Genomic DNA, 27,722 nt, shown 5'->3' on the forward strand with positions numbered 1-27,722 from the left:
AGAAACTGGCAGGTGAACAATGTCATAGGTGGCTGTCTGTGTCACTGGTGAGTTGCAATCTCAAAAATCCACTATTTGCTTACGTGAGAGCTGCTTTGCTCTGATTTCGGCGTTGGCTTCTTATGGGCACATTATGGTGACTTGACACACACTGAAATACACACTTGAATAACTAGGCGATGGGGGAAATCCCTTTGAACCAGAAACTTGAAGGCTCCAGCCTATTTCACCGCGCGATAATGGAGCAGTGAGGCTCGTTAAAAATGAAGCAAAGGCGTCCAGCCAGAATCAATCAGTCTCCTGTGTGTTCTTCACCTGACTCAATTAAGGCTTTTTCATAAAGCACCAACTTAATAGGACTAATGCAGTGCGGGCAAAGAGACGGAGAGGAAACATTAGGCAGAGCAAGATAGAGACAAGGAAGGCGAGAATCAACGAACAGCAGCAACTTAAATAAGAAGTGTTTCGGCTTAACATCATAGATTTGTTCAATCCAGTCGTGTCAAGTTTTGATATGTTTACAGTGCAGGGGAAGAGATTAATCTCGGCGTGCACTCAACTGATCAAAAGAAGTTGGCTTCGTTTGAATACAGGAATTGTCCTGTTCCACTAAAGCTGACGACTGTATCACCACAGTGATGGCTGATAGTTGAAGACCACTGTTGCTTGTCAGGACTGCACCCTAGTGCTGAAAATGTGAACTAATACAGTGCATCATCCTTCAAATCAACCCCTGCAAGGCCGGTTCACAATACATGTAATTAGTTGATTAGTCACTTAGTGGTTTTAATCAGCCAGATCATGATTGTGCCACAACAAGCGCTCCCTCAACTCTTTATTGTCCAAAACGTCTTTGTGAAAACGCAAAGAAATGTGACACTGATCTGGTGCGAACAAAGTGTTGCCACACCGTGTCGACGGAACGAAACGGGTTACATTTGTATGGAAAGTAGCTCAGATAAAACAGAACATTATTTTTGCTTGTTGCAGCAAGACACTGACAGAGCTCTGTGTGGGAAGATAAAAGCACATTTCCTTTCAGTGTTGTAATTGCTGCGTAAGCTTTCCTTGCAGATCCTTCACCGTGAACGCATATGGATTTATTGATCCAGTGCAGTTTTTTGGGATGAGTTTTTCAGATGCTACAAGCGCTAAGCCTGTGGTCAATCTGATGTTTGAGGAAAGCATTTATTTTTTTATTTATGGTTTTAAAGATGATCTATTTTGGCCTTTTTTTTGTCTTTATTCAAATGGTGCAGTGTCGAGATACCGCTGAAAGATGTGCAACAAAGGTCCGTGAATCTAACCAAGGACTCACAGCTGATATCATTTATTCCCATGTGTTATGTTCTCTGATCACAAAAAACATTTATTTAAAGCCAAGACTAGTTGTCTCACTGAAGGAGAGAGAGAGAAAAAACACGTGTTCACTATTTGTATGAAGCAAACGATCTGTGCCGTTTAATATTAGCATATACCTTAACAACTAATACAACTCTGTGATCCTTACAGATCCACACTACATACAACCAGTTTACAACAGCACCGAGATGACATGTTATTTCCTGTGAACAGGTAATTCCTGGAGAAAGCTCCTTTCTCTGAGTTTTACATTTAAATCCACATCAGTCATGAAGGAGGGGTGGAAATGAAGAGCAGGATAAGCTTAAATTTGGAGATTTAAAGCCTTAGCCATGAAGGAGAGATGAAAGAGAAGGAGAACCACACTGTAAATGAGGCTTAAATCTTCCTGCCTGGTTGAACCAATAAGGATTATGTCAGTGAAAATCAAGATTTAACTGTTAAACCTGAGGAACAAACACTGACACCTGGATTAAATCCAAAACAAAGGAAATGTAACAATGGAGCTAATGTTTCGTATCGAGACTAAAGGGCCTAATCACACTGGAAGAAACCTACACTGTGTCAGGTATGAATCTGTCCTTGATTCAGTTCCTGAATTTGCGTCTTTAGGATCACGATGATTCAAGATTCAGTTTTTCACACCCCCTCAAATATTCTGCAAAAAAAAAGTGACCGTTTTCCACAATAAATGAATCCTATCCATGACCACTAATATGAACCAAAGTCAACAAAAAAATCTAACTCGATGCTCCACAAACAGAATTCTTTGCTACAAATAATGAGGACGGCTTTTTAGAACTTCCCAGAACACTGATCTTAATTAACTAAATAAGTCATTAGCCCCAAGTCATTAGCCAGAATCATGTTGTTTTCTTGTGTGTTATCAATCAAAAACTTTGCTCTCTGTGCTTCATCATTTTTCGCTGGTTAAAATCCGGCATCCTTAAGATCCATTTCTATTAAACTCACATGTTTGTAAGTTGAGGGGAACTTTTTTTATCCTGTTATGTACAAGGAGACCCGTTTGGCAGTCATTAAATTGCATTTTAATATCAAAGCCGTTTGTTACTGTTCTACACTCGCTGTGTCTGTTTCTCCTCAAACTATTATTTGAAGAGGCTTTCAGTCTTAATTTACACTGTGACTGTAGATTTTACAGTGTGACACGCACCCACGAGCTGACACATCATGAAGTGTCAGAGTTTTATTGTCAGTGAGTGAACAGTTGTTTCTCAGAGCCAGCTTCATAGAAATGGGCAGGTGTAAAGACCCAAGCGAATCTGACAGGGGATAAATCGACTGGGTCTGAGCATTTCTGAAAGGGCATCCGACAGACCACCAACCAGTGATATGAGGTGTTGAGGGGCGGGGAAGTGCTGGAACAATTCGGATCAATGGCGGCTCCAACTTACAGCTTCCAGGATTTAAAGGATCTGCTGCTAATGTGTGGGTGTCCGATACCACAGGACACGTTTAGAGGTCTGTGGAGACCATGCCTTGGCAGATCAGAGCTGTTTTTTGCAGCACATCTAGGACTAATTGCGCATTAGGCAGCAATAGTGTTTTGGCTCATTAGGGTTTGTAGGCACCTTACCTGAGTCAGACTCTACAATTGTAAAGGAAGGGCAAATCACTACATTGACGAGCACTGATTCTTAAGGTGCCTGGCTTTACTAACTAATAATTCAGCATGTAGAGCCTACATGATCACAAGCAAGACAAAGTACGAGACGACATGATATGAGAAGCCTTTATTAATCCCACAGTGGGGGTTTGTTTTAGTTAAAGCACCGAAGAGGATAGTGCAAAATATTCCTGCAAACATTTGTGGAAAAAGAAATATAAACCCAAAATATGCACAAATTCAGATTGTCCAAATTCCTCTGTATGTACAAATAACTGTATTGCACATATCAATGGTGCTGCACAGATTCTTTCATGAGCACAAATACTGATAGAGAACTAATAAGATTGCACAGATTTTATAAATGTTGATTTCACTGTAAGCAGAAAAATGATGTTCATGCACAGACTCTTGTAGAAAAGAGTTTTTTAAATGTAAAACATTTTCCTGAATCCCAAATGTGTTGCTTAAAATACCTGAGACTACACAATTTCTGCCCACGGTTTAAGATGCAACACATCTACCAGATGTAGAGAAAGTCCAATATTCACTCGCTTTGTTTTCGTCTCCACCAACTCCTAAGAGAGAAACATCCGGTTCTTTGGCTGCTAAATGCTCCACAGTTTTCACCAGCAAGTCACAAACTTGCTACTAACCGTCTTCTGTTTGGTCCTGAGCCGCTGGTTGACAGTAGGTTCATCTTTTCTTTGCTGAACAGCTGCTTGTTGCTGTTGTTGGGATCCTGGTTGATGAGAGTTGCACTGACTGGGAGTGAAAATACAGAGCTAGCGAGGTGAAGCAGTGATTTTTCATCCCCACGCTGAACACCTTTTAAATTTTAAAACGTAGAAATCCAACCTATTGTTAGCGCAGAAATGACCAATTAGTGTAGCTTAATGGACAAAGTAGGAACACTCAGAGGGAAATGGAGGTGAAGGACAACAGGAAGCGTCAAGAATCAAGTCCATACGAATTGTTCAGAAAGGAGGTATTCAGTATTACCTCCATCATTACATATAGAAACAGTGAAAGCACATTCATTCATGAATAATTCACTCCATTCACTGGATAAAAACATCTTGATAAAAGCCTTTTTTCAAGTCTTAGCCTTCAGTGTTGGTAGATGGTGAAGATTACGTGCCACTTGTCTTTCATATTTTTCAAAGTTGTCTTCTCGTAGGTTTCAGTAATGCATACTTTCCCTGCTGTTATTACAGCAGCTTGGTGGCCTTTTCAGTGGATTTCTGCCTTTTCTGCGTTAATGGAAAATGATAGGTTTGACACTGTTGCTTTTGTTGGACACCTTTCTTTACGAATGACTGTATGACTGGTTGACGGGTATAACAGGTGCATTCAGGTGTCATTTTCTTCATTCCAAGTGAAAAGAAATTCTCGCTTAAGGAAGGACAACTGTAGTCAACGCATCAGGAAAGAGTTTTTTTATTGGATTTATTCATTTTTTAACCAAGAAGCATTTTGATTTACGGTAACACATGGAGAATTATATATAATTCACCCCCAGAGCTGTGAGCGAGCACCACCGTCGCTGGTAGGCTGTTAATTTGAAACATTCGCAGCAAGTGTTGACAGTCGGAGCAAACAAGCAGAAGTTAATCTGAGTTAATCCGCAAATGAAGCAGCATTTTCGGTGTATCGAACATCTGCAGAAAGTGTTTTCTGTCATTGACATAAAAGCTTAAAAACACTCAAACCTGCAGTGACGGTGAATGAAAACAGTATTTTTTCACTCTGACTGTGCTGTATACCACAGGATCATCCACTGAATGAATGTAGAGCGATATAGTACGGTGTGCTGTCATTTCATTCTCAGCGTTCTCAGTGTTACAGTCAGCGAGAGGGCTGCGTTTCACAGATCGCATGTGAAATGCTCTGTGTTTTCAGGCTAGTGCAGCTGTTTGACTGCTTGACAGATCTTCTTACGAGTTGCCAAAGGGTTTGGAAGCCCAGTTACCTACCACTAAGACCACTGTGCTGCAGCTGTAGCCAAGATTAAGAAGCTTTTCATTTCTGCGGCGCTCCTATTTACCACCACTTTACTTACATACGTTTCCAAATTAATCAAAATTCTGTACTCCCACATAAAGTCCCAGAACTGACCTCAAAAGGGAGTCCCGCTAACTTCTTTGTCTCGACGTTTAGCCTGTTTGTGTACTCATGTCTTTTTCTCTGCTTCTTTTCCAGCTCCTTTACCGGTCAGTCAAAACCTGAAGGACTATGACTGATAAACCAATCTCCCATAAAGTGATCCAGCTGGGAAGATAGAACATTTGTTACCCCCCCACATCCTACGTCTCCTCCAGAAAAATGAGGACTATCTTGGTGGGTGTTGTGTGGCTCTGTCTCGGCCTGTCCCTGGATGCGGTGTCTTTGAAGGGACGGAGGACGGACACGCTGGACGGAGAGGGAATAGAAGCAGCCATCAAAGGAGAGAAGCCGCTTAAAAGAGTGAGACGAGGCTGGATGTGGAACCAGTTTTTCCTGCAGGAGGAGTACACGGGCAGCGAGTACCAGTACATTGGCAAGGTAGGAGCTGGGCCCCGGTTTTCGGTTCCATTAAATGATGACATTCACCAAAAATAAAATTCCCTTGATTAGTTGGAAAGACACTGATGAGCGATCCGTTTGTCCTTCTTTCCTAAATTTCTGGCTTTACTGATATGAATGTATGCTAAAGTTAACCACTCTTAACCCATTTCGCTCATGATTTCTGTGCCTGCAGCATAATGAATTACCACCGTTAATTAATGCCACTCAAGTGTGTCCAAAAAATTAGTGATGCGTACCAGTTAATATAGTTTTCACATGAAGATTTACACACTAAATCCAAAACTGATTGCTTTTGGATGTCAACCTCCAGCCACATAAAAACAATGGTAATAATATTTAAATGTAGATTGTGCAACTTTCGAGTGAAGACGTAATCCCTCTGTTACAGATGAGAAGAATAATTTATAAGCAATTAATAACACTGTGACTATTCTCTACAGCATGCTTTTAACGTGATCATTATCTCGTAGCGATCACTTGAGCACCGACTTGCAGCTTTTTTACGAAATCAGTCGGTTCGCCTTAAAGCTGCGTTAATCAATATTCCACTCAGCTCCTCTGAAGTCATGTTCTTAAGTAGGGCTACACCATATATGTGCACAATAAGTCACATTGCAGGAAATCTAATGTGAATAAAGGCAATTTAATGCAACCACATCATGCTACAACTTTTTTTTTTAGCTCCTTGATCTCAAAAGAAAACTGGTTTTCCGCGACTAATTCACACGACATGACTGTCTGATAGAAAACGCTTTACTCTGATTTAAGGGTTCTTGGATGCGCTGAGCTTTTTAAGTGTATTTGCACGACACGGAGTATGTTGACATGCAGGCTGCATAGCAGAACGAGCAGGAGAGAAACACTGAAAAAGGCAGATTAGGTTGCGAAAAGAAACGCCAGGCTCTTGTGCTGATATACCGAGGTGCTGTGATAGCAGGTTCCGTTTTGAATCCAGTTCCTCTAGTGTGCACAAAATTCCCAGTTCTATTAACTTCAGATGCAAACAAATGTCTTCTGTTTTGGAAATATTGTCAACAACAGGCTTATCAAAACGGCTATCGCTGAACGCTGCTCGTGCTCATAACTACCCATCAACAGCAGATTTAAATTATATTTTTTTACAAAACAGGTTAACTGGGTTTTTTTTTTGTCCACTTGTTCTCTTTCAAAGATTGTGAGTGGAAAAAACACGTGTTTAACTGCAACCTCCTCACCAATCATTTGAGTTCATTAACCTCCTAGCTGTGAATCAGGACCTCCGCTGATCCATTGTTTGGACCGAGCGTAAAAGTCAGTATGTTTCTGCTGTTTACTTTGTGTCAGAACAATCTATATTAATCATTATTCAACTGCTGCTGCTCCTCGTCTCATTTTCAGGTTGATGCTGCGGGTTGTAAAAATCAATGAGACTAGCTTAAGGTAATGTTAGTTGATGAAACACTCAGTATTTCTGGCTTCTCGCTCTACAAGTGATCAAACGTACGGAGGGAACCTTTCACCTGTAGCTACTTGCAGATGGTGGCAGCTGAAGCAACTGATCGGATTGGATACGCAAAGAAAGAAAGATGTTCATTTATTAAATACATGCAGAGTCATTAAAGTGGGATGCAACCCCAATCTTTGGGATTGTTTACCCACAGTTTGCTTGTTGCTGGACACCAAATAGCAAAAATATAGGTTTGCAACTGAAAGATGAACACAGGGGAGCTGATAAATACAAAAAAAGAGAAAAAGCTTCAAGTGTTCAAATGTGGCACCTGACGTGGTGATACATACACATATTGGGGGTCATTTCCTGCACAGAAAAACATACATCAACATGGAGTAATCCCATACATACTCCACACTTTCACTACAGCAGCGCAGAGCACACCCTATAGAACTTGTATTTCAGAGTCTGAATGCGTCGCAGTTGTGTGCTTGCTGCGGAGCGGTGAAAGCACAGCTGCTGCAGCTCTGTTCCCTCAGACGTCGCCGTGAAAAGCTTTCACAACACAATTAATGGAATCTCTAAAATTGTTATAGTACGATATTTTTTGCTCTCCCCAACTGTAAACACTGGTGTTGGCACATTCGGGACAGAGAGGCTGACGAGAGGAAAATGGCAGGATAGGCACAAAGACAGAATGTGCAAAGTGAAGTGAATGTATCAGGAAGGTGGAGACTTTCCTCACTCGGCGGTGCTGAGAGACATCCGCACGTATGTAACGACTCGCTCGGTGGATGTGCTAATATCCGCAACATCCTGTTTATGTCTGGTGCGTCAGCTCTGTCTCTTCTAGTCTCATCAGTGTTTTACAATACATGAATACTTGACATATTTTGTATACATTCACCAATACTTTCAAATATAACAAGTCCTACTGTTCATCCTTTTTATTATTATCAAACTTGCATTAACTAATTCTCTCAGTATGTTAATGTTTTTAAACTATATGCGCTGTGCAGTATTATTAATTATTAATAAATGATTGAAAATGACAATAACTTTATTACTGTTAAGTTCACGTGTAGGGTTTTTGTTCTTATGTCTGTTAAAACAACCAGACACACTGTGTTGAAAAGACAAACCCCAAAGTACAACCTCAGAAAAGTGAGTACACCTGATGACTCGTGTCACATCCAGTTACGGTTTAATTGCATGAACAAGGCCACAATAGAACCTGCAGCTCTGTTAGCTTCAGTAGGAAACTACAAGGGACAAAAGCATTAGTAGCTCCTGAACATGTACAACAGCGTTTAGGAGGTACAGCAAGATCCATATGATCAATAGCACAAGGAGCACTGACATCCTCGGAAAAATTACGGCACACATAATTCATGCAGCCTTGCATAGAAAAACAGACAGTAAGTGCTTCTGAATTGACACGAGGATTATCTGTGGAAACGTAGACGGTGTGAAGAACAGGTCAGAGAGGGAAACGATCGCTCACAAAACTGAACAAAACGGTCCCATCAAACTTTGCCAAAATGAATAAAAAAGAAGGCTGCTAAATGCTTGGCAGCACATTCTTATGATCAAATTAGACCAAAATAAATGAGTTTGGATCGGTGTCGTTGGTTGGACCTGGCTACGACTACCTCGGTGACTGCACATGTGGGTGGGAGTGTGACGATACGGGGCTGCATGAGTGAAAAACCTGCAGAGGAGACGGCATTTATAGCTGTGTGCAACTTTGTGCCCAAATACTGAAGGAAAACATGAGTCCCAGTCTCAAGACATTCGGGAGGAAAGGAATATTTAAGACGAGACAATGATCCCAAATACCATTATCTATGCCATCCATTATCTATACACCGCTTAATCCTCACTAGGGTCACGGGGGGCTGGAGTCTATCCCAGCTGACTTCGGGTGAAGGCAGGGGACACCCTGGACAGGTCACCAGTCTATCACAGGGCTACACTTAGAGACAGACAACCAAGCACACTCACATTCACACCTACGGACAATTTAGAATCACCAATTAACCTCAACGTGTTTTTGGATTGTGGGAGGAAGCCGGAGAACCCGGAGAGAACCCACGCTGCACGGGGAGAACATGCAAACTCCACGCAGAAAGATTCCGGTGCCCCCACCGGGACGCTAACCGGCAACCTTCTTGCTGTGAGGCAACAGTGCTACCAACTGCACCACCCTGCAGCCCCGATGCCAAATACTTAGTTTAAAAAAAAAAAAATCCAGGAGGAAACTTTTGGAGCTTTGGTGCTAGGCTACTTTTTTTTGGTTTATTTTATTTTATTTTAGTTTTATTGACACGAGAGGTTTCCATTGTCGTCGATGTAAAGACATTGCTTTGATGCATAGTGTAGATGTCCAGGTTTCAGCACTATCCAATCTGTATCATAAAATTCATCTTCAGCAATAAAGGCAACAATAAAAATCTCTCTGAGACGTACAGATATATATAAGAATTATGCACACGTTAGCTAAGAGGATGAGCTCACATTTCCAAGTTTCCCATCAGCCACAGTTTAACTTTCTGAAATTCAAATACCTCAAATTCTTCTGGAAACCCCCCCCCACAAAAACATGTTGTTGGTTCGTCCCAATCTCCTGAGCTGCTCCATCCTGATTATCGTTGGCCATAGAACACAAGCAAAACAAACTTGTTTGCAAGTGTGGATTGTTAAACGTGCTCTTTATGTAGCATGGCTGCATCGAGCGCCACAGTACTTGAGTAATCAGCAGCAATCAGCGCTCCAAACCCCAAACCTTCAGAAAGTTCTGTCCTTCAAACATTGACTGTTTGAGTGTAAAATTATCTGATTTAGAGCATGACTCCTCCAGTGGAGACACAAGATGAAGTTCACATGCCTGAGGACTCAACACCTTGTTCAGACAATTTGTTGGCTTTCCTTTTCATTTCTCACCTGTTTGCATCTGTACCTCTTACGGTCAGGTCACGGTTTCTGTATAGCGGTGCACCAACAGATGCTCACTTGAAAGCAGAGAGTGGCGGTGCCCCTATTCTTACTGGAATATGTACACGCTGGTCTGCATGTGGTTGCATTCACCCTCGTATTGAACATTGTAAACGCACAAGGCTCTCATCGATGTTTCTAAAAGGCTGTGACTTTGCACCTTTTAGTTTTTTTGCAAGATATAGCAGTTAGTTACAGATTGGTCGGCAGCTCTGTGTCAATGTGATTATCCCTGAACTGTGCCGAGCGCAGTAGGCACACATAGCACAGATTTTCCAGGCAATTTACAACTTCCTACTGTGTTTTGGCAGCATCGATGGAGAGCGTGTACGAATCAAAGCACCTCCAAAGTCCTGCAGTGACTACTTCAATTACAGCTCTTCTAATCATGAATGAGAATAGTGTGGATGATGGAGAATTCCTTTTAGGAAAGCATTTGTTTTGAGCACCATTTTTCTGGCACACGTGCCATCAACGTGCTTGACTTGACGGACACGGGCAGATGGCAAAAGTAACGTCACGTGGACGCTTTCAGACAAGCCGATACGCAAACCATAATTGGCCTTTACAGAACCTAATTAGATGCTGTCGTAAAGAATGCATTTTTTGTATATTCCATTCATAATCCATAGCTGATCAAAGCCGCTGCTTTTGTTGCAAATTGGATGTCTCTGCTAATTTCTCAATGCCGTCTTTTGATTGGCAGATTGTAAACATGGGTGTTCTGCTTTGCCGAATGTGACGCTTTCGAGGCATTGTCCTTTTTTTAATTAATAGTTGTTATGAATAAACGACTGGGATCTATCAACACACACACAAGTGAATACATTGAAAACAATGTTCCACATACAAAGTGTTTGGAGAAAGAAAAAAAAAAGAAAGACATATTTACAAAATCATCCATGTTCCTCTGGGCCAAGAGAGGCTTCATCCATTCATTCATAAGTAAGAGCCCTCAGTGACGCTATGGATTAAACATGCTGTTTGCTGATGTATTATTGCACTTCTAATAAAGTGTATGAAGTTCACTCATCTTGCGCAGAGACAGTAGGGTTATATAGGGATTTTCTATCTAACTGGCTGTTGTGTTTAATATCTAGAGGAGATTCTCACTCGTAGGCCTATTAGTGAAGTTTGCACACAGTGCAGTGTGATGATAGTTGGAACACTGCTGTTTGATCAGTAGCCAGATGCCAGGAGGTATTGTGCTGCTCTGTATGAAGCCTGCTGTCTGACAGCACAAAAACAAAGTAAGCTTTGAAACAAACGAGAGTTTGCCATGATTGAGGTAAACACAGAGAGAAGCAAGGCAGAGTCAGCAGACTTTTTCTCCCTGCTGGGGTGTTGCCTTCACTACGGGGGGTCTGCTGGGTGCTTCAGATATGGTTTGGTGACAGCAGTGTGGTTTACAGACAGATTAGCTGTGAAGAGGATGTGTTTAGCAGAGGCAACAATATGGTTAGGCAAACATTCTTACTGTGCTTTTACTCTGGATTCCGTGGAGTGCTGGCATTAAGCGTTGTCGAACACGGAATATTTATCAAATGATCAGATCTGATTTATTAATAGTTGCACAGCTGCACAGTGGAATTATCTTCAGATGTGTTCTGCTTGACACCATCCTTTTCCATGTAGGAACAGTAAACAATGAATAACAAACACCACTAGGCTGAGTTCATCATGCTCCCATCCAGCTCTGTGTCTGAGAGCCAAACCCCAGTATTCACACTATTTGGAATAGGAAGACAAAAAAAAAAAAAAAAAAAGCTTTGTGGTGCCTGTGTGGGGTGCATTCATGCGGAGTCAATTATTATGGTCCAAAACTTAAAAGATAATCCTGGTCTTTTACAACTTGGCTCTTATTTTCATATGGTTATGAACATTGTATTCATCCTGTTAATTAGTGGGATCTTGGAACACAGCGACAAGTAAGAAGTCAGACGGGTCAAAAACACAATCAGAGAGGCTGGAAGCAAACCTCGAGGTCCCCGACGTCCATCCTCAGCTCTGTCCTGCTCTGCTTACTTTAGTTGTAGTCGGAATTTTTCTGTGCAGAGATGAATTAATAGCAATATTTCAGGTGTATTTCCATTCTCTCTCCTTTTTTCTTTTTTTTTTTCCCTTTACTGCCGTAGAAGCTCGTTTGATAATCTGGATAATCATTCATCTGCTTACGTTTCATGACCTTGTGGACTGTTTTTTTCCCCTCCAAGATCTCAATAGTTTAATTGTTCAGTTTGGTTTCATAACTGCATTACTGGAGTAATGAAAAAATAAGATCTCTTTTATTTTCATCAGAATTATTTCATAGGAAAACGACAATGAGAAAATAAGTATTAGAATGTGCATCCATAGGTAACAAAGATGACAATCTTTTGCAGACCTTGTAAATATGGTGGAAAAACATATTAAGACAGAAAGACACTATGTTCTGGAGACGGCAGTAATTGCTTTTCTTGACAACCATTCATTGGATGTACTTCACTGTGAGTGTATTGTTGGGGACCGAGGGACGTGCATTGTTAACTTTTAAGTTGTTTGGATGAGTGCTTTTCATACTTTGGCCAAAAGTTGTTTGCTTGTACACTTTCACAACAGTCAAATGTGCAGCTTGTGAATATGCAGATGCGTGGGACAGCGGCCGCAACGACAAATGTACGGTTTGCAACGCATGCAGGCGTTCGGCGGGTGTGTCGATGTAGCCGAAACAGAAACGCATTCTTCAGCCATCCATTCCATTCCTTATCTATACACCGCTTAATCCTCACTAGGGTCATGGGGGGCTGGAGTCTATCCCAGCTGACTTTAGGGCGAAGGCAGGGGACACCCTGGACAGGTCACCAGTCTATCACAGGGCTACACTTAGAGACAGACAACCAAGCACACTCACATTCACACCTACGGACAATTTACAATCACCAATTAACCTCAACATGTTTTTGGACTGTGTGGGAGGAAGCTGGAGAACCCGGAGAGAACCCACCATACAGAAAGATTCTGGTGCCCCCACCGGGATGCGAACCGGCAACCTTCTTGCTGCGAGGCAACAGTGCTACCAACTGCGCCACCTTGCAGCCCCTTCTTCAGCCATTTGTTGTAAATTTAATAAACACATAGGGTGAACTGTGGGAAGGAACAATAATGAATTAATGTAATTCGTCATTTTAGATAATCACATCTATCTGGATTGCAGTGCAAACAGGCACTATTGCTGGATCGCTGCAGCTAAACGTCGGCAACCCCAATCAGCATCCTGCAACAAAATATGTCAGCCGCTCACGCTGCAAGCTGTAATCAGCCGAACAGCACATTTTTAACAGGCGCTGCACTAGTTTTAGTAAAAAGTTGGAAATAGCAGCGAGCAGGAGGAAAAAAAAAATCTTGTTGTACCTAATAAACGTTGCACCGCTGTCAGCATGAGGGCGATTGCGAAAAACCATAAGAGACAGCAGTATGGTGGAGATATGGTAGCAGAGACAGTGATCTGGGACACATAAGGACTCCATAAAGCATACTCGGCTCTGGAAATGTGCTGTGGTGAAATGTCCGCAGGCTTCGTCAGCTTGTGTTAGGTGAAAGCATGGAGGTGTTGCAGCCCTGCAGACTGACAGATCAAATCAGACTGAACACTGCTGGAGAGAAAAGGCAGCAAGGATCAAAAGGGAGAGAGAAAGTGAGGGGGAAGAGAGGAAAGGATGGAGGGGGGGAAAATACACAGGAAGGGAGGAAAGAAGGGAAGAAAGTGAGGAAATGTTGGTTCTGTGATGTGAAGAATGTGCACAGAAAAAGGTGTTGAAAGAAAGAAGGAGGACAGGTAGAACAAAAGAACAAAAGCAAAGAAACCAGAGAACAGAAAGTCAGCTATGAGAAGACAGCGAGGTGAGGGGCAGCAGAAAGAGAAAGTACACAGAGAAGAAGAGAGCGAAAAGGTGAAACACTGCGAGTCGATTTAAAAAGTGAAGGAATGAGCTGAGTTTCATTCACGGCAGCGCTTGGCTGAAGCAGAATATTCGAAATGATACAGTAAATAGTGATGCTACGGGATGTTCCATTTGTTCAATAATAAATGAAACGGGCCCGGTTTGATGGGATGAATGAATTGTTCACTTGACACAATTACGAGAGTGGTTTTTATGAAATGTTGTGTGTAATAGAATAGACCAGCATAACCTTAAACACAGGGCAAGCTGCGGAGTAGGATAAGGATAAGACATGAATAAAACAGTCTCGCTCTATCCTCTGTCTATGTATTTTTTAAAGGGCAATCTCAGTATATATATGAGGATGCAGTTAATTTCTCAGTTGGGAAGCTGTTCGTAGTTCTTACTCATTTTCATGTGTGTGTCTCCCATTCTGGTCTAATACACCCAAGGACATCTCAGTGCGGCGCAGAAAAGCCTCCGATGCTGGAAGAATGTATTAAGGAGTATACTGTAATGTCACCAATGCTTGTAATGTGTAAAAAAAATAAAGATAGAAGGATGGATTGATAGATGAATACAGATGTTTCTTCTTAGGTTGTGTGAGTCATGGCTTTGTGTCCGTCAGTTCGCCATAATTAAAATAGTTGCCGTGTTTTAGGAAATATGTAGCTTCTGGTATGCAGCGGCAGGATCATGGGAGCCCAAGGTTCATTCATTGGGCAGAGCACATACTGTATTTTATAAACCTCAATCCTCCCTATGATGGAAGAGAACACTCAGTGCAGTGCTGTTTGCTGTTTATGAGGCTGTGAAGCTGCAGACCAGTCAGAACACTGACAATGGCTCAGTCAGAACTAGACACAGTGGACCAAGGTCGTCTGATTTGACAGTTCTAAATTTGTTTTTGATTTATTTTTAAATTTTTTTAATAAAAGATTTGAGGCTGAGATGCATTCATTTCATTGGTTTATTTTTTTTTTGTAATGGTATCAAAGCTGTATTGCTGCCGACTACCAGTTCTCTGGTATTATGACATCCCTGTTACAGTTTGCCCTCAGAACTTACAAACCAGCATGAGGATGAGGCAGAGCTCACAAGCAGAGGCACCGCAAAGCCTGCCAATTCCAAAAAAGTGATCTCTCGGGGAGGGTGGCCCTTAGGAGCCTGTTTCAGACAGTGGATGAACTGAGGGGCTGCATAAACAGGCAGTATAAGATAAATCTGGACTTTGTGAACTGTGAATCTAGCAAAGCTTCTCCAGTGGAGACCCCAAGCAAAAATTTCGAGGGCAAGAAATGAGCAGAAAATGTCGCCTTTAAGATCCACGGTTTTCTAATGAAATAATCTCTATGAAGGCTGTTGATAGACGGTAACTGGCACAGTTCCCTTAATCACACACTCAGAGTCTTAGGAGCACTGGCGCTCTGCAGGGATCCTAATGATTAACTAGTAATTGATAAATTGCTGTTCGTAATTTAATCATTTAAAAATAGATTAGCCGCTAAGGCAGAGGAGGAAGGACATGCGTGTCAGAGAACATATTGCAGACTTGCGGTTGCACCAGCAGGCGGATCGTCTTAATGAAATGGAGTTAGAGGTGTGTTTGCTGACCGCCTGTAAGGATCCATAAAACAAGCGCACCTCCCTGCTGTTAAGGTGCTAAATGAGGCAAACGTGTGGGTAAACTTCAACTTGTGAAAAAGGTGTCTGGTGACTCTCGGGCTTAGCTGGCAACCTGAAGCTAATGCCAAAGCTGAACTAGGATTTTAAACACTAACACAGGTCAGTAAGTCAGCAGGAGGAGTTTGATTTCGTGCTTCCAAAAACATACAAACTAAAGCAGCGAAGTGCATCAGCGACGCTCAGCTCTAAGTATACGTATATTTTAAGGGTAGCACAAAATACTGACAGATTTCCTGCACTGCTAAAGTTGCTCTGACACTATCAGTGGACATCTGTTCCAGATGAGCAGCTGTTTTCAGCAGCTGGATGTTAACGTGAGCAAGTCGTTGCATGACGTAGATCAGGTATGAGGATTCTTTTAATCTGAAGAGAATAATACTGTCACAGGTTATTTACTGTGGGAGACTGCAACTCATTTTGCTATTCAATTTATTATTCCGTTACCTGGTGTTCAGTTCACCTGTTCTTCAAATTCCCAGTGCCACCCAGACGATTCTGCCGAAAACAATAGTTTCAAATAACAATTTCAATGAATAATTAATTACTGATTGTTAACATGGCCGACCATTAACTCAGGATATTAAAAATGTGCATCCCCTGTGCCCTGCTTGTTATTGGGTTTATATAACGTTTTCCATTTTGTCACATGCTAATTTCGGTTAGAAAAATCTTTTTAACTTGAACGCTCTGCCTCCTTTACTCCCATTGAAACTGAGATACGGGACTCTCTACTGATGACTATCGAAAGGCAGAATTGCTCCAAAAGTACTACTTCTGTTGTTACACTTATCTTCCATTACTGGTGATCAGATGGAGGAGCTAAACCCAGCAGAGTGGGAAATGCACCACAGAAACAGAGTTCATCCTCACCTGTGAGGTAGCTCAGTGGGTAAACAAGTGGCATTGATTTGAAACGACATGGGATTTACTGGATGCAGAGAGAAAGACACAACTGCAGACAGTCGGAAAAATTTAGAATATTGCCTAAACAGATATTAAAAACCAGAGTTTTCTGTGTCAGTTGGACGTCATACCTTGGATATGATCAGATTTTAGCGAAATGCAAAATATGCAAAATGTGTTTTTCTTAATTTATCTGATCTGGCAATGTAGCTTTACATCAGTACTTAAAATCAGAACAACGACAGAGGGAAGGAAAGCACATCTGTACACTTCACATTCATCGCTTTCAGTCGACATCGTTTTAAATTCTCAGACTTTTTGCAGCCCTGAGTTTATGCTGCATTATCACTGCATCTGTTCAACAGTTCTTTTGGCTTGTGGGCTTAAGAAAACATAATCAGAATTTTCAAAAATAATCCCTGTCAAAGGTGAAGAGGGGAAAAAACAAAAACTGTGATACGAGATGAGGCGCTCAGGGAAAAACATGTGAAGTAGGAAATGATTTTTTTTTTTTTGTGAAGACGAACACGGCAACAGCATCTGTTTTCCTAACTGTGTGGCCTCGGTGACGCAATTCTTCCCGTTCACGCACCAGAACCAGGCAGATGAAGTGTGACCCATCCCACCACTCCGCTGATTTGCAGTGTCGCTTTTGTGTATACGTGTGTGCGCGAGTCATGTGTGTGTGAGTGTGTGTGGCGGGGGGTTATCAGTAGTGAGCCAGGAAGACCCCGAGGAAAAAAAATAGCTTTTTGCTGTCTTTGAAATGTGGTGCAAGTGTGGAAGCGTCTAATTATCCCCTCAGTCTCATCAGAGTTGCTCAGAATTCTGTTTTAGAGTGGTTTGGCTCTTCCCCCCGAATCATCCATCATCCACCAAAATAGCATGTCCGGCCTAACCACAGACTAAAGTTTTATTAAAATCATTATTCTCCACTAGAGGAATCATTTTAATTCGGTTTAGTGCAGCATTCCAGTGTTTTGTTTCCCCACGGAGTTATTGCACTCCATTCACACCGGATTGTACTGTGCTTGAGAAGCGGGCTTTTTAGCTGCTGTTGCTGTAGCTCATTTGTCAACCGTCCTTCTTCACTTTAAGAGGAACTGCACCAGTTTTTACAGTGAGGTTATCTCAACGTTGGCATGTATCGCACAGGGATGGTTTTAACAAAGCCACAGTATTTGGTAGCACAGTGTCTTACAAGGGGATAAATGTGTGGACGCCTCAACCTGCTGAATCATTTGTGACAATTCTTAAGTTTATTCTTCTCTCGCAAGTCCCCCAACTTTACTGAAAAAGCAGTATTTCATTGCTCCACTACCTCTTTAACCAGGTAGAGGTTAGCAACTTGTGACAAATCAAACTGATGCTGTGTCCATGCAGCAGTGACACTATGGTCACATTTACTATTACTGTAACAATTATGGGATAGTGCTAAATGCTACAATTTAATATAATGGTACCACAAGTCATGAATTCATCATGAAGACAGCACAAGCTAATAATGTGCCTTTACCTGTATGTACTTTACGGATCCATCGAACAAGCTGACATAACTTAAATTGATATTGATTTTTTTTTTTTTAGCTCCTTGGCTTTTTTAGCTCTTATTGAGCTATCTGTCGTGCTGACATTGTTTTCAGTTGACACATAAACAACAGTAGTGGCTGCTCGGAGTTATTTTGGAGCATCAACTCACACAGACTTGTATGAGTCATTCACACTCGTCTCACTTTTTGTCATCGCTTTTATGTCACTGACTTTCTGGCTCCAGCAAAAAAAAAAAAAGCAGATGATGTTGGCTTAATAATGCCTCCTCTCTAATTGGAGTGGGTGTTTTTTGTTCTCAGAAGCCAGCTCTCAGTACAACACCAAAAACAATGGATATTTTGATAGTTGTTCGGAGGTCAGGAACCCAGCGATGAGCACAATATAACAAGAGCTATTGATGCTGTTCTGGCAAGGTGTGGTGGCGCAGCACCTCACAACTTCTGGCTGTGTCCTGTTCCCTTTTTAATGTTTGTTGGAAGAACATCACAGATGGAGCGTCTACAAGCTGTCAGTTGGAAAACGGTCGATAAAGATGGTGCTGCCAGTGGACCTCGTCTGTACCGCCGGTGTTTCATGCATTAGGGTTAGGAGCTGGGATGGTTTGGCTGGAGAGCACAATGACAGCAGCAAAGCAAGAGAAGGACATGGAGGAGATGGAAAAAAAAAAAAAAACAGAAGAGATTAACAGAGAGGTCAAACAACTAGCGAACTGAGTGAAGCCTTGGGGATGTGCACACAGACAGCTGTGGACACCATGGACACGTAGTTGTTGTTGTGCTACATTTCTAGGAGGAGCACACAAGCGCAGTAGGTTGTATCTGCGTATTCTGCACATTACTGCCAAGCCTGCACACGATTGCCCTTATTGCATAGTTAAGGACAAATCCTGGGCTACATGCTTACGTCTCCAGAGGGGTCCACGTAGAGTTTTGCAAGTTTAGGGAGGTGGCGAAATTAACGTCAGGCCCTTGCGCACTCATGGACACAGAGAGTCTAACTCTGGCCTCAAGATTAGGTTAGATTAAATTAGAAAGTCTTTATTGTCCCAATTTGGGCAATTTGATTTTCAACAGCAGTCGACAACAAAATTCATACCATAAAACAGTACAATACATAGAAACATATAAACAATAAATGTCATCAGGTGAGTTTTCATGACCGTACATGTAGCCTACGGTGCAAGGACACAAACCTAAAGCTTATTTAGAAACCCTACAGCTGAGGGGACAAATGGTCTGAGCTTTCTGCTTGATTTGTCCCTCTTAGGGAAGGTAGACCTCTTTCCAGACGGCAAAAGTCAAAACTCAGCATACAGAGGGTGGAGTGGGTCGGCTGAGATGACCTTTGTCCACTGAATGGCTCCTAATGGCTGCAGCTACACTTTATCTTTGGTCAGAGGGTGTACATTTTGCGATTGATCTATGTTTTGATACAATGATGTCGTATTATTTAATCATTTTCATAACTGAATTATAACAGTATTGTTTGACAATATTATGGAAATTTTCTTTAATTGTTGAAAAACACAAACCACTCTGCCAGGTTTGTATCAGATTTATTCTTGTATAGAACATAGAAAATAACAGAATTTGTCCAGATTCTCAAAGTAGAGGCAAAGACGTAACAGCTCCTACAGTAAACAGTCAATCAGAAATTCCCTTTCATCTGACAGTAGTTGTGATCAGTTTCTATACCACATAAGAAATCCTTTTTAAAATCCTTTAAAAGGGTATAAACATACTTCTGAGATGTACCTTAAACCTTATTCTTTGACCCCTTTGGTAACCTTTGCAGAAAATAGTTCCTCAACGACAAAGACACATGAACATAAAAAGAACAATTACAGCTCAAAATTCAACTTGTTTTTACAACAACAACCAAAAATGTTAAATCAAGAGATGAATAAATAAATGAGGTCATGTTTGCTGGTATATTTTTTTTTGTAAAAAGGTCATCTGTAATTATACGACTCCTTGTTGTCCGCTTGAACGAACCTCTCCTCATCCCAGCGCTGACGTAAACCACATCTGGCCGTTTTAGACAGTTCCTATACATGAAGGCTAACCTTGGCAGCAGGAATCTATTTCAGTTATCTTCACTTGTGCAGCACTGAGGAGTTCAAACTCGCCTGTATGTGAATTCAAAAGGTGCACGTAATTTGTAGGAGTTTTTTTTTTTTTTTTTTTATTAGCATGCCAATTTGTGGTAAATATAGTCAGTGCAGTAGCAGTGTAAAAATAGACCTGGCACATTAAAATAGCAGCACAGAAAATGGAGGTATGTGTGAGATAGAGCCAGTGATCACACAGGCAACGACTGGCAAAGCAGCAGATTGTCTCTGACAGCCACGGTGGAGCCAGAACTCCCCACAGCCGTACTCTGTGTACATTGGCCCTCAGAGCTTCTATTGGTTACTCCTTTCATTTGTTAGCCATCCGTTGGGCCCTTGGGCACTGAAATCAATGTGAACCTAATCAGAATAACAGTGAGGCGGGCTACCAAGGCCAAAACCAGTAAAAATCAATCCGGAGAAAGATGAAGGAGGGCAAAACCTTCAGTGCATTTGGTCAGATCACATATTAAGTATTTGCAACAGGCAAGCCTCCTGAGCAGAGCTGAGTTTAGCTCCTTGGGTTTCGTAGTGTTATTCATTGTAATGACATCAATTGCTTAAGCAGACCTTGGACTTGGCTTTAATTTTTTATTTTTTTTTTTGGCTTCAGAGGAACATGACTTCTGTGGGGACAGAGATATTAAGTTGAAAGGAAAATCCTCTCATTGACAACCCAGCAAAATTCCAACAGGCCAAGTCTGCAGATTTGGGTTTTTTTTTTTTTTTTGTAGAGGAGGAAGAAGAAGAAGAGGCTGTGAGTCAGCACTCTTGTTTCCCATCACGGCTGATTGGTATGGGCACGAAAGTGAGTTGTGAAGGCCAGAAAGCTCAGAGGCTGGTGCACTCATTGAGTTTTGGGTTATGATAACAATCCAGATAATGAACTGCAGCTTTCTTAACATGTAGAGTCATCGTACAAATGAAACATGACTCTGCATTAGTGGATAATGATCTCTGATGGCCTTGTGAAGCAACCGCACATCCAGCCTTCAGCTATCACAGGATGGTGCCTGCAGAGCTCCAGTATCTGGCACGTCCCTGCACACCTACAGCACTGCAGAGCTCAAGTGTTTCACCAGCTGGGTGCTACATAAAGACGTCTGCTGCTGATTTTTTTATTCCTGTCATATTCCTGCACACACACCAAACCATCATTATGATTATCAGCCCTGCTCTGATTGTACTTGTTAGAGGAGAGCTCTGACACGAGACGTTGGATTGTTTGTGATTAAACCCAAAGGAGATCATTCTCATTTTCATCTCCATGTAGATTACCCCGGAAGCAACACTTAACACTTAAAGCTGTTATTTACAGCAATCTACATGTTTTAGTATTTGCTCTTTTTATATCTACATGTTAGTTTGCACAATTCACATGACTAAGCAACAGCAAGGATTACAGCTGGGCTTTATCAACGGGAAACAGTTCTAACTTAGAGCTGGTTCCAAAGCTCAGATTTTAAAGGAATCATTAAGAAAGTTCCATCCATCCATTATCTATACACCGCTTAATCCTCACTAGGGTCGCGGGGGGGCTGGAGCCTAACACAGCCAACTTAGGGCGAAGGCAGGGTCATTAAGAAAGTTGAATTTCAATTTTGCTTATTGGTTTTTACTTGCAAACAAACCATGCACTGCTACATAACTACCTCTATCCGTCTGTGTCATGGATGTATTTGTCTTAGTAAATATTGGGTGTGGTTTTATTCTCAGTCGACCTACTGAGCAGGTAAACAGCACAAACGATGGGACTGTTTCGTAACAGTAACCCTAGTTTAGCAAAAGCTGATACAAAACGTCTTCTGTCATTACAGTCAAGTAGAAGTAACCAACAGAGAGACCACCGTCGCTACAGTTCAATCACTTCATCTTGTTCTGTGTTTCTCCTGCTAGCACTTGTCCGGGTTAAGTTGTGTTTCAGTAAACGCTGTGAAAAATACAGGAGGGTGCTGCAGTGACATAAACAGGGATTGCTTTTACTACTGCTTCTCTTCTGTGACAGCAAACACAAACTTCCAGTAACTATTCTTCTTATCGAGGCTCATTAAAGCCGATTGAAGTAACTTTACTATTCTTAAAACAACACTTTTCTTTTCTTTGACTGTAACGTGTTTGTATTTTGTCTCACACTTAAGAAAAAGTTTAAATCCTGTGACTTTTCTGCACTGAAAATGTTACTTAAAGTAAAAATATGTAAGTCTATTGAGGAAACTGAAAGTAAAAGTCTGAATCTCATGTGACTGTTACACTATAATACAGAATTTAATGTCATTAAATTGTAATTACTCGTGCATGAATTTTACAGCAGAACTTTTTACTAATGTAGTATTAGTACCAAACCACTCAAACCATCAAATCAATATTCAAATGCTGCATTATAGTTTAATAATTGTAATATTATTAGGCCTGTGTCTCAAATGATCACATCTGTTTAATTCAGAATTCAGTTCATTTTTAAATCGCATGCCCAGAGAAGCCCATCTGACTTTATCAATCCTCTAACGTTTCATCTATCGTGTCCAGTTTCTAGTCATTAATAACAGAAGCTGCAATCACTTTGGCTTTTTTGAGCTTTTTTTTTTTTTTTACTTCTGTTTTTCACTCTGTCTATGTAACGGCATCAACCTCAAGTCTAGTCGCCTTAGTCTAGGTGGTTTATATCAGCGGTCTTCAACCTTTTTTGCACCACGGACCGGTTTTAAGCAAGAAATTTTTCTACGGACCGGTCATTACACACATAACAAATAATGATATGTTTTTTTTTCTATTAAAAAGTTTCATAAATAAATGAAATTAGTTTTTATTGCTTAACATGTTTACTTTTTCTTCTGTCTCAGTATCAAGTCTCTCCCACTTTCCAAAGCAGCTCTCCTGAGACGTTTGTTTTTGACTGACGGCTTCGTTTAGCAGCCGGGCAGAAAAACTGACAGTCAAGTGCAGGAAACGACGGGAAGACGAACTAGTCATGTTTCAAAATAAAACACCCTGCAGACTCCGCTGGAAATAAAAATAAACCAATAAAACGTTTTTATTCTGTCTGTGCGGCCCGGTACCAAATGACCCACGGCCCAGTACCGGTCCGCGGCCCAGTGGTTGGGGACCACTGGTTTATATGATTGAGGTTACAGACACTATGTGGGTTTTGGCAGCGCTGCACTGGAGGCTGATCTGGAGGATTCATTTACAAAAAACGGATAAAAGCCACTTGAAATGAATAAATACACCAACACCAGTTTGATTGATATTCCTTTGACGACACAAAGAAGAAAAAAAAAGAAAGAAAGAAAAAAAAAAAAACAATTTAGAACAATTGAAGCAGCCCAACACCAGTTTGACTGATATCCCCCGTAGTGCACACGATTTGGAAAAATAAATCAAAATGGAGATAACTGCTTTTCCAAATGATTATGAATATATTTGCAGCAAAGCACAACGACAGCCTCTGCGATGTTTTAGCATTTTGAACCTCTGGGTCTCAAAATACACAGAAATCTTTTGGTCAAGAACATATTACCGCCTGCAGTGTGTTGTGTTTACACAAAAAGGATCCTCGAACATGCAGTGTGTTAACGTAAATGGAACTACATTAAAATGAGAGCCTGCCTACAGAAAACCAGTGCAGCATTCGGTTCTTCAGCATCATCCCATCAATCATATAGCAGGTAACAAACACTGTATGAACCAGGCTTTTACCCAAAAAAAAAAAAAAACATTAAACCTTACATAAATCTATCCACAGTCAGTATTTGTAAGTAGTTCACATCTTCCACAGGTAGCAGGAAAAGTAGCAGCTGTAATGGCTCTCACACACACACACACATTCATAATCAAAGGCTTCACCCGAACACCTGGCCTGAAGGAGTAAAGCAGGGATGAAGGGATGAAAGGTGAACAGCGAGCCACTTGAGGTCGAGAGATAAAGACAAAGACAAGAGGTGAGAGGGAGAGAGCCGGGTTATTGCTGCAGGTATGAGAGCAAAAAGCAGCAGAACTCGCAGCAGATCCAATAGATGTTTACTCCTTCAGGCACAACACAAACTCTGGCTTTTCTGCTGCTCTCTCTTCATTTTCAGCTGCGCTTTCTGCCTTCAGAAGATTCTTGTTTTGATTCTCAATCTGGAGCTGACTCTTGGTCTTTCTCTTGGTGTTTCTGCCTTTGCTCTTCTTTGCTTGTGTCTTATATAAACCTGTCACCATCACACACAGGCATGTCCACCTTCTCCCTCCATCCGTGTAAGCGCTGTAGGAATGGAGGCCATATTGGGGAGTTTAAATTTATTTCTAGGCGATGTGGATTTATCCGCCTTAACTCACAGGAAAGCCCATGTGCTGTGGATGCGTGCTCATTGCTTTGATTAATGTCACTGAGGAAGTAGAATGTTGTCGTACTACTCGGGGTAAGATGTGTAAGGTGTAAATAAATAAAGGAAACATATTTTTCAGCATAAATGTACAGTTCCGGGCATTAATAAAGCCGCTTGTTCTCGCAGATTCAACATATTCTCCAAACTAAACGACTAAATACTTAATTAGTCACTGCTCTTCAAACCGACTGATGTGAGCAAGAGGCTATTAATATTGTATGACTGCCAACAAATCCCATTCAAAGAGCAAAAGTAAGTCTCAATACTGTCTGACACCCGCACCCTGTTCTACTGAAGGCAGAAACCTTTAAAACAACTACAAAGCTTTATTTTTTTTTCTTTGGAAAAAGGAAAAAAAACAGTCTGTAAATGTTACTCAAACTGGAGGAAATAGTGCATTTTGTGGGGATTGTTTTCAGCTACAGAGTAATTTGGTGCTCGAGTGAGTATTTGGAGTGTTGAGTGAAAATAAACTCCGGTGTGTTCGTGGTGGTGAAGGAACATGACACCCGGTGCAACGGGGTTTGATGTTTTAATGGAAACAGTGCGGTGGATTAGGATACACGCACAATACTTGTCAGTTGGTCGTAGTCAGTATTGCTTTTCATGGGACTGCAAGAAAAAGATCTATACATTGTGGTCAAGGCTAAAAGTAACTGCTGTTAACTGTCAGTAGGAACAAGCGAGATCAAGAAATCAAACTGTGTTTTGTTGACCCAACCATCCACATCGACCTCCACCTAAACTCCTTGAAATGACTGGCAGTTGATCACAGCCACTCTAGTCGACACTTGTGGTTTCATTACATGATGATTTCAGTCAAAATTGCAATTTGGAACATTGCAATTAGCAGACTGTGATTCAAAGTATATATATTTTATTTATTTCGGGGGGCGGCTGTGACTCAGGTGGTAGATGGTAGAGCGAGTCGGTCGATGATGGGAAGGTCGGCGGTTTGATTCCGCCCTGTAACCTGTTTCATGGTGTCCTTAGGCAAGACACTTCACCCACCTTGCCTGGTGTGAATGCATATGAATGGATTGTTTGAGGTGGTGGTCGGAGGGGCAGAATGGCAGCCACGCCTCTGTCAGTCTGCCCCGGGGCAGCTGTGGCTACAATCGTAGCTACCACCACCAGAATGAATGTGTGTGAATGAATAATTGACAGTGTAAAGCGTCTTTGAGTGTCTAGAAAAGCACTATATAAATCTGATCAATTGTTAATTATTATTATTATTATTATATATGTTATGCGGCACATCTAACCCTGTCATGTCAGCAGTTTTACAAACGCTTTGATGGAATCTCATGTGATAAAACTCTGTCACACTTTAAATCTGTTAGGCAGCGACGTTGAACTTTTTAATTATATCGCAAGTCAAAATGCAATATTTTGTAAAACTGCATGTGTTCTCTGTTAACAGGCAGTGTGTGTGACATGCACATAAAAATATTAAAGAGGATAAGTGCACTTTTAACAGCTAAAGCACAACCACAAGGCTGTGGTCCGTGTCGCTCAGAAATGGACTTCTGGCTGCAGGCTGCAGCACAACAACGTAGGAAATAATAATAATAAAAGCAATTAAAACAGACAACAAAGAAAAACATTTAATTATATAACCTACTCACCCGTAGCAAATGCACAAAAATCAAGGAAAACTGACCAAATCCCCCAAACAGAATTGGGCTGACAAAACCCTTCTGCAACGCTTCCAGCAGGGAATTGAAGCCACACAGACGATGGAACAAAACTGTGCTGCAGATGCAACATTATAGATGTGTGCCCTGTTGAATGGGCGTAGAAGAGGGCAATGAGAATGTCACTACACTTGTGCTTCTGCTGCTGACGGGCATTAGTTGTGATCTACAACAATGTAAAAGGTTGCTTGTCAGGAAACGATTGTCAGATTAAAGATTTTGAGATAAAGGTCTTGAGGTTTGAGCCTAAAAAGCATTAATGCTGTAAAAGTCTGTGACATTTTCCCATCAGGCTATAACTTTAGTTCTCAAAATCTCTAAATTTTTCTTTTTATCATTGATCCTCACTAAAAGGGCATGGAAAAAAATGAATGAGTAAATGAAAACTAAATACTGTAATATTAAATATACAACATCTCCGCGGCGTTCACAGTGACTAGTTGGTGCTGCAGGTAAAAAACGAGACAGGCTGTCACTGGATGTGTTACTTTTAGTTTTGTTAATACAAGAAATACTGAAAAAAATGGCTTTATATTTATAATAAAAGGCATTGCTATCACTTTAAAGACTGGGAGTGAAACTTCAATTAATCAGTGTTCTGTAGCAGAAAGAGCGGGCTGTTTAATTTACCTTAAAGTTATTACATCTGTGTCTGAGACTTATTACTCGTCTTGCATCTTGTGTCGTGTATCAGATGTGGTATGTTTGAAGCTCTGAAGTCTGCTATGTAGGCGTCAAATATATAAAACATCACTAACATACCATATGTGTGTGTCTATCTGCAGCTCCAGTCAGACCAGGACCACGGCAACGGCGTGGTCAAGTACGTTCTCTCCGGTGAGGGTGCCGGCACCATCTTTGTCATCGATGAGAATAACGGCGACCTGCACGCCACTCGCCGCCTGGACCGCGAGGAGAAGTCTTTTTATATTCTCAGAGCCACGGTGGTCAACAAACGGACAGGTCAAAAGCTGGAGCCGGAGACCGAGTTCACCATCAAACTCCACGACATCAACGATAACGAGCCTCACTTCAACAAAGAGGTTTACACCGGCAGCGTACCGGAGAGGTCCGACATCGGTAAGGACGGCTCTCGCTGCACTTTGTCACTGTGGGACGAGGACTAGTGTGCTTCTGATCGTTCTCTCCATATAATTCTGCTTCAATGTGAATGTTTCAGGTACCTCAGTCATCCAGGTGACGGCTACAGATGCTGATGACAGCATGTACGGGAACAGTGCCAAACTGGTCTACAGCATCAGCCAGGGACACCCATACTTCTCAGTGGACCCAAACACAGGTATTTTTGACAGTCAGTTCATAATATTGCATCTCAGCACCAACAGTATAAAGCCCTATAAATGTTCTTCAAAGCATCAAATCCAACCATGCAGAGACTTTTATTGCCTTATCGTGAACCTTGAAACGTGCTTCTTCCAACCAACCGACAAATATTATCGATATAATTTCAAATAAGATCAATTCAACGCTTCCTGTAGCTGTTTCAG

At 41.4% G+C, this 27,722-nt stretch overlaps 1 protein-coding gene across 1 annotated transcript in view; it reads left to right on the forward strand.

Moving 5' to 3' along the window:
- The window catches only part of LOC103366829 (cadherin-6-like), a 98,499-nt gene that overhangs the window by 27,216 nt on the left and 43,561 nt on the right, over window positions 1-27,722 (forward strand). Inside the window, exons 2-4 of the mRNA XM_008294669.1 lie at window positions 5,192-5,533; window positions 27,000-27,294; window positions 27,395-27,514. Of these exons, the coding sequence (XP_008292891.1) occupies window positions 5,315-5,533; window positions 27,000-27,294; window positions 27,395-27,514 (634 nt within the window). The 5' untranslated portion in view covers window positions 5,192-5,314. The remainder of the gene's footprint in view (window positions 1-5,191; window positions 5,534-26,999; window positions 27,295-27,394; window positions 27,515-27,722) is intronic.

Source organism: Stegastes partitus, unplaced genomic scaffold, assembly GCF_000690725.1.
Source record: "Stegastes partitus isolate 25-593 unplaced genomic scaffold, Stegastes_partitus-1.0.2 Scaffold984, whole genome shotgun sequence".
Classification (NCBI taxonomy): Eukaryota; Metazoa; Chordata; class Actinopteri; family Pomacentridae; genus Stegastes; species Stegastes partitus.